This window comes from Orycteropus afer, unplaced genomic scaffold (assembly GCF_000298275.1).
Source record: "Orycteropus afer afer isolate SDZICR_OR568_19922 unplaced genomic scaffold, OryAfe1.0 scaffold00136, whole genome shotgun sequence".
Lineage (NCBI taxonomy): Eukaryota > Metazoa > Chordata > Mammalia > Tubulidentata > Orycteropodidae > Orycteropus > Orycteropus afer.
The window spans coordinates 1,761,665-1,769,435 of NW_006921723.1; the positions used below are offsets into that span (position 1 = coordinate 1,761,665).

Genomic DNA, 7,771 nt, shown 5'->3' on the forward strand with positions numbered 1-7,771 from the left:
TAGTGCCTAAAGTATTTGACTACTAACCCACCAGCCACTCCTTGGAAGGAAGATCAGACAATCTGTTTCCATAGAGATATCGCCTCAGGCTGCAGGGTTATTTCCAGCTTTTAGGTGTTGTGGAAAGTGCTGTGATGGAATTGTTCCATGTTTCCGTTTGCATTCCTGCCTTCATACTCTTGGCTGTATACCTAGGTTTGGGGTGGCTGGGTCATGAGCTTCTTCTGTGTTCAACTTTCTGAGGAACCCCCAAACTGTTTTCCACAGTGGCTGCAACATATTCCGTTCCTACCAGCAGCAGATGAGGTTGTTTTTGCCACAATCTCACCAGCACCAGTCGTTTTTTTTTATTATTGCCATTCTGTCAGGGGAGAGGTGATTTTGATTTGCATCTGCCTGCTGGCCAGTGAAGGAGCTCTGGTGGCATAGGCATTTGACTGCTAACCAGAAGGTTGGCAATTCAAACCCACCAGCCACTCTGAAGAAGGAAGACTGGGCAATCTACTTCCATAAAGATTTACCGTCTGGGAAACCCAAAGAAGGTCGCCATGAGTCGGAATTGACTCGATGGCAGTGAGTTTGATTTTTGGTTTGCTGGCCAATGACACTGAGCATCTTTCCATGTTGCTTGTTGGCCATTTGATATCCCTTCTGGTGAAATGTCTGTGTATGTCCTCTGTTCGTTTTTTGATTGGCTTGTTTTATGATTTTGTTGTTAAATTGTGGGTTCTGATTACTTTTAAAAGCTCTTTGATGTGTGTGATCTCCTCGCCTTATTCATGACACACCTGCGAAGTTATGGTCTCCAATTAGTAGATGAGGAAAGCTGAGGTCTGGACAAGTCACGGGCACAGCCCATGACCACTCACTTGCTCCTTTCAGCAGTAGTTACTGTGTGCCTGCTGTGTGCCAGGCCCCATGCTTGGAAACCCGTATAAACAGGCAGACCAGAGCCTGGCCCCGTAGGCTCACGGGGAGGTAAGGTACATGGCCCAGGAGTTAGAACAGCAGTATCAGGGCTTTGATGGTAGGAGCCCAGGTGCTGTCAGGACCCAGAGCAGGCCCTGACCCAGCCCAGGGATGTCAGGAGTCCCCAGGGAGAACAGGTGGTAGCTCAGAACTGATGGGTGAGGAGGGGGAGGGCTGGGTGTCCCAAGCAGAGCCCAGCCTGTGCAAAGATCAGGAGGTGGGACTGAAGGAGTTGGGGCTATGATACAGCTGGAGGGACCGGTGAGGTGGAGGAGGGGTAGAGAGAGATGAGCTACACCTTTTTAGGTAGGATGCTGTAGGCGGAGCCTGATAGAGCAAGGCTCTGGGGCTCTGGATAATAGGGAGCCACAAAGGGTGTGGGAATGGGGTATTGGGAAGAGATTGGAGGCTGGTTCTGGGAGAGAACCTACCCCTGTGACTCAGGGATCCAGCCATCCACCCAGTCCTCCTGGAAGGGGCCCCAGCGACTTTTGCCTTCTGTGATCCCTACTACAACCCAGAGCTCCAGCAATCCTTCAGCCCTGTGACCTGGGGCCCCAGCAACCCCCTTTGACCTTCAGGGTCCAGTGACCCCACATCCTCTCTCTCCCAGTGAAGCACCCACCAGCTGAGCCATCCCAGTTCATCACCGTGCTGGACCAGACGCCAGACAAGATGGGCTTTGATGAGGTGGGTGGGGCCTCCCCAAGGTGGGGCGGGGCCTCCCCAAGGTGGGGCGGGGCCTGAGGCCTGTGTTCTGACTCTGGGCTGGGTAAGCAGGTCTTCATGATCAACCTAAAACGGCGGCAGGACCGGCATGAACGTATGCTGAGGGCACTACGAGCACAGGGGATTGCCTTCCGGCTGGTAGAGGCCATAGATGGCAAGTGAGTCCCAACCCTGGGGGACAGGGGGCATGGGTGTAGGCCGTGCTGTTGGCAAAAAGGGAGTCCTGATCTCCTGGGAGGAGCTGGGGGTAACCAGGACAGGAATTAGAACATACCATTGGAGGCTTGACTGTGGTGGAGGAGCAGAGGGAGGGCCAGACACTGGTGTAGATCCTGCTGATGGAGACAGTGGTCAGTAAGTGAGTGTGGGGGCGGTGAAGTCCAGACACAGGTGTAAGCCACCAGGCTCTGTGAAACTGCCCGTGGTGTCCAGGAGGAATGCTGATTGTGGAAGAGTAAGGCTGAGTGCTGAGCTAGAGGGGAGCACTGATGGTGGACTCAAAGACAGGGCCAGTCTCCTGGGTGATCCTTTCCTCCCTTGCAGAGCCATGAATACCAGTCAGGTGGAGGCGCTGGGCATCCAGATGCTGCCAGGGTACCGAGACCCCTATCATGGGCGGCCCCTCACCAAGGGTGAGCTGGGCTGCTTCCTCAGCCATTACTCCATCTGGAAGGAGGTGGGTGCTGGTGGGGGGTGGGAGAGGCTCCTTAAGGATTTGGGGAGGGACCAGAAAGTCAGGGAGGGAGCTGCCCACAGCCCACACTGGCTTTGCACAACAAAAGTAAATGTGGCCTCTCGTCAGTGATTGCTTCACCTGAACTGTCTCATTTTGGCCCACGGCACCCCTGGATGGGTGGCTGCTGCCCTTCTGTTGTGCAGGTGTGAAAACTGAGGCTAGGGAGGTAAACGTGAGTGAGGTGAGCTCTGTGAGCAAGAAGGAGCTTCCCAGGCTGAGCCTCAGTTTTTCTAGGAGGCGGTCATGAGGATTGTCAAGCTCCTTCATTCAAGGAGTATTTGCCAAGCATCTGCAATGTGCCCTGAGCTGGTGCTAGGCCTGTGCCAGCCACCAAGACAAACCTGGCCCTCCTCAGGGGGCTCAGAAAATAGGGAGGTAGAAGGCTAATGATATAAACCACTAGGAGATAAATAATGAAATGATAAGTAAAGTGTGCCCACAGGAAAGGACTATGAATTGTCCTCAGCACAGTGGCTTTGGGCCTCCGGGGTAAGTGACATTTGAGACATGAAGGGTGAGGGGGAACTGGCCCTGCTGCTTATTGGGGAAAGGTGCTCTGGTAAAAAACATGGCATAGGCAAAGGCCCTGAGGCCACCCCAGGTGGGTGAGAGTAGCATTGAGGAGGTGATGGCTGGGAAGTTCCTGCAGCCAGAGAGAAGGGTTTATGTTGATTTCTCCTGAGCCACTGCCTCCAGGGCTAGGCTTAGCCTTGGTTTCCCTGTGACCTGGGCGGGGCATCTCACTTAGGTGGTGGATCGTGGACTGCAGAAATCACTGGTGTTTGAGGATGATCTGCGCTTTGAGATCTTCTTCAAGAGACGCCTGGTGAACCTCATGCGAGATGTGGAGCAGGAAGGCCTGGACTGGGACCTTATGTGAGTTAGGGGGCCTGAGAGGCCCAGTAGAGCTGGGGACTCCTGGGACTGATGCTGGGGGTGTGGCCTGGGTGGAGTAGAGCTGGGGCATAGCCAAGGCTCCAGTGGCTACTGGTGTAGGGGTGGGTTAGGGTAATAGCCTATGGCCTGGGACATGGTCACCTGCCAGAAGGGCCCTGGGTGTGGTCTGGGCTGGGGACTTTGGTCCTTGCATCTGAGTACTACAAAGGCTTAGAGCCATAGGGCCTGTGGGCTGGGCCAAGTCTTGGGAGCTTGACCTGCAGGTGTACAGGGAACCTGGTCTGAAGCTAGTGAGTTTGGTCAAGACTTGGAGACTTGACTGGGGCCTTTAGGGGTTTGATCAGAAAGTTTGTCAGTGTGGCTAGGGGTCTTGGGGCTGGCCTGGAACACTGGTGGGCGTGGCCAGGTAGCCAGAAGCATGTGTGCGTGGCTGAAGTCTGGTATGGTCACAGAATCTCAAGAGGGACCTGAATAGGCATGGCCAGAGCTAGGGAGCTTCCCAGAAGCCTGTGGGCATGGCTGAAGCACTTACAGTGAGACCAGGTACCTGGGGTGCAGCCTGAGTGGCTGTGAGCAGGGTTTGGCAGCTTGCCTGGAGAACTGAGGGTGTGGCCAGAGTTTAGAAGCTTGCCAGGAAGCTTGTGAGTATGGCTAAAGAGTTTGGGAATGTGGCCAGAGTACCTGGAGCAGTAGCCTGAAGCCTGGGTGGGTGTGGTCAAGACATGAGATTATAGCCAAGAAGCCTTTGGGCAAGACTAGAGAGCTTGGAGGTGTGGTCAGGGCACCTGGGACCTGAGTGGGTGTGGTAAGTGTTTGGGAGCTCGCTAGGAAGCCTGTGGGCATGACTGAAGGTCTTGGGGATGTGGCCAAGGAGCCTCTGGCTTAGATGGCCTAGGATGGGTGTGGCCAGCATATTTCTGAAGGAGTCTTTGATTCACGTCCCTTGGCTGGTTCATTCTCCCTCTTTCCTTCCTGTGTGCGGGGCCCTGATCTAGGTTTTGGGGATACCACCCTAGTCTGTGCCCATGCTGTAATGTGGACAGTAACCCATTCCTCCTTTTCTGACCACTCCCTGTGTGCCCTGCTCTGTGTCCCATATCCCTCCCAGCCCTGAGCAACTTCCCTACCCAGCCCCTGAGTGCAGCCTCAGTGAATGCCCAAATGATCCCACTTTCCTCAGCTCCAGATCCTTCCATGGTCCCCCTAGTATCTTTGGACAAAAGTCTAGTCTCTGCTTTTGACCCCTAGGCCCTGTGGGGTTTGATCCTGCAAACTTCTCCCCTCCACCCACCTTGCATCTCATACCTGCCAGGCCTGGCTCCACCCAGGCCTTGACGTGCTCTCTGGGGGGTGGGAGGAGGCCACGGTGCTGCCAGATGACAGCTCATCTACCCCCAGCTACGTGGGCCGGAAGCGGATGCAGGTGGAGCAGCCTGAGAAGGCTGTGCCCCGTGTGAGAAACCTGGTGGAGGCCGACTACTCGTACTGGACGCTGGCCTATGTGTTGTCCCTGCAAGGTGCCCAGAAGTTGCTGGCTGCCAAGCCACTTACCAAGATGCTGCCTGTGGATGAGTTTCTGCCTGTCATGTTTGACAAGCACCCGGTGTGAGTGGGTGGGCAGATGGGTAGGTGGGTGAGCGGGCTCACTGGTGGGGTGTGAAAGGTGGGAGGCTTATGGGTCCCAGGGAGTGTTCTTCTTTCCTCTGTCCCCTGCTCCTTCCATCTGTCCCTCCATCTGTTCCTGTTCCCTCCATCTGTCCCTCCTTTGTCCACTGCTCCCTCCATCTGTCCCGCCTGTCCCTGTTCCCTCCGTCTGTCCCTGTTCCCTCCATCTGTCCCTCCTCTGTTCCTGTTCCATCTGTCTCTCCTTTGTCCACTGCTCCCTCCATCTGTCCATCTCTGTCCACTGTTCCTTCCACTGACCCCTCCGTGCACCCACTTCTGCCTCCATTTGTCCCTCCCCCTCCCCCACAGGTCTGAGTACAAGGCCCACTTCTCCCCCCGCAACCTGCGTGCCTTCTCAGTGGAGCCGCTGCTCATCTACCCCACACACTACACAGGGGATGATGGCTACGTGAGTGACACAGAGACCTCAGTTGTGTGGAACAATGAGCATGTCAAGACCGACTGGGACCGTGCCAAGTCCCAGAAGATGCGGCAGCAGCAGGCTCTGAGCCGTGAGGCCAAGAACTCTGACGTGCTGCAGTCACCGCTGGACAGCGCAGCTCGTGACGAGCTCTGAGGGGCCAGTGCAAAAATAAAATAACAAAAAAAAAAAAAAAAAAGCAGCAGCCGTCACAGGGGAAGCCGGCAGACTGTGACGTCTCCTCTCGAAGCAGGATGTGTCCAGCCAGCAACAGCTCAGCAATCACATGCATGCAGGCAGCGTTCATGGAGTGCCTGCTTTATGCTGAGTCTTGGGCTGGGCACCGGGAAATTGGGCCGGAGCTAGACCTCTGCGTTCATCTGTTTGTTCACATGCTTGGCATTTATGAAGCACTGTGTTCCAGTTCCTGTGCTTTGGCGATGAATGAGGCCTAATTATGCCTTTAATCATTTGTTGACTAAGTTTTCAAACATATATTGATCTCCTACCAAGAATCAGCGCTGGTGGCATGACAGTGAAGCATTGCCTGCTAACTAGAAGACTGGCTGTTCAAACTCACCCAGCAATTCCGTAGGAGAAAGAGACCTGGCGATCTGTAAAGGTTGTAGCCAAGAAAAACCTCTGAAACAGTGTTACTCTGTCTCATGGGGTCACTATGAGTCAGAATCGAGTCAATGGCAACCATGAATCAGGCACTAGTGATGCACACTCAGATTTTAAACACATTCAGGTATTTATTAAGTACCCCACTGTGTGTTGGGCTCCATCCCAGATACTGGGAATATTGAGATAAACAAGATACTTTCATTTATTCAAACATTATTAAGCACCTAGTATGTGCTTGCTTGGTGGCACAAAGTTAAGTTCTGATTGATGCAGTTGCGTTTATTGAGTGCCTGCTGTGTGCAAAAGCTGAGCTAGGTATTGCAGCTGGCAGTAAACAAGGTGCTTTCCTTCTTTTGTAGGTTTCTTCCCCATTTGTCTGAAGAATACCTACTATGTGCTAGGCATGAGAGATCAAAAAATGCACATGACCTTTATTTAACCCATTTTTTAACACTTGCTGGGTGCTAGCCACATACCAAGTGCTGGGACGCAGATGAACAAGACGAGTCCCTGCATTTCTTCACAGAACAAGCATATTGAGCACCTGTGTGCCACGCCTCATGGACTCCAGGTTGGGTGGGAGATTGAGTTGGGTTGTTCTTTGTACCCCCTCCTTCACTTAAGTTGTGTTGCAGACAATACCCCCCATCCCACCTGGGGGAAGGGTGGCTCTTCCTCCACCTATGGTCCAGCCCCTCCTAGATGGGGTGCAGGGTGGGTAGGGGGCTGGGGTCTCCCTTGCCCACCTGGCCCCATTTGCTCGGCCTCCCTGCCCTTGTGTCTCAGGTGTGGTCTCTGCCTGCTTGATGAAGTTTTCCATTCAAGCCTTCGGGGAGATCATGTATTTGGGGGCCTTCTGGGAGCTCGGCTGCACAGGGAGCAACACTCTGGTGGGGTTGTCATGCCTTTGGTCCAAATTGAATGTCAGAGCCAACCAGCGGTACATCACCCTCTCAAGGGTGACAGTATTCGCTGGATTGGCTCCCAGGTAACCTGCTTATTTTTTTAATAAATGTTTCTAGTTGGTTTTCACTCAAGTCTGTGGTCCCTTATTGGTCCATTGCTCTGCTCACCTGTACCTCCCCTGCCCCACCCCCTCCTCTGCTGCCAGTTGATATTCAGGAAGAAAACCAAGCAGGTGCTGTTGAGAAACCAGTTGGTGGAGTCAGTGTGGAATGAGGATGTATTAAGACCTTCATGTTCTGACTGTTCCATGGTATGTCCCAGAAATAGCCCTTCATGTTCTGACTGTTCCATGGTATGTCCCAGAAATAGCCCAGGGACAGATGGCAGACGTTGCTGTATCTTGTGAGGTCTGCTGCAGGATTGTCTCGATGACTTAGAACGGGGAGAGGGGCTTTCCTGGTTTGGGGTTTCCAGAAAGCAGACCCTTGGAAGAGGATTTGAAGATGTGGGTTATTCTGGAGGTGACCCCAGGAAGCCCCAGTGGGAGGGAGGAAATAGAGACAGAAAGGGGGTGCCCATGAGCAGATGGGTCATGGGCAACTGGGGTTTCCGTTCTACTGGAAAGTGCAGGGGGACAGTGTAAAGCAAAATGATCCTACCCAGGGTAAGGGTATCAGGGTGTTTACGCCCAACCTCATTTGGATTTCCCAGAAGAGAGTCCCCAAGGGACCAGGTTTGCTGGTCTGATAGAGCCTGGTGGAACCTCTGAGACTACAGCCCCTAGCTGCCCTTCAGGTCTGGAAATGAACCCACACCTGTGG

At 53.7% G+C, this 7,771-nt stretch overlaps 1 protein-coding gene across 1 annotated transcript in view; it reads left to right on the forward strand.

The window, feature by feature from the left end:
- Positions 1–5,573, forward strand: part of COLGALT1 (collagen beta(1-O)galactosyltransferase 1) — a 34,664-nt gene extending 29,091 nt beyond the window's left edge. Inside the window, exons 7-12 of the mRNA XM_007945341.1 lie at positions 1,583–1,659; positions 1,750–1,856; positions 2,242–2,374; positions 3,183–3,310; positions 4,730–4,936; positions 5,306–5,573. Coding sequence (XP_007943532.1) covers positions 1,583–1,659; positions 1,750–1,856; positions 2,242–2,374; positions 3,183–3,310; positions 4,730–4,936; positions 5,306–5,573 — 920 coding nt within the window. The remainder of the gene's footprint in view (positions 1–1,582; positions 1,660–1,749; positions 1,857–2,241; positions 2,375–3,182; positions 3,311–4,729; positions 4,937–5,305) is intronic.
- The last annotated feature ends 2,198 nt before the right edge of the window (positions 5,574–7,771 follow it).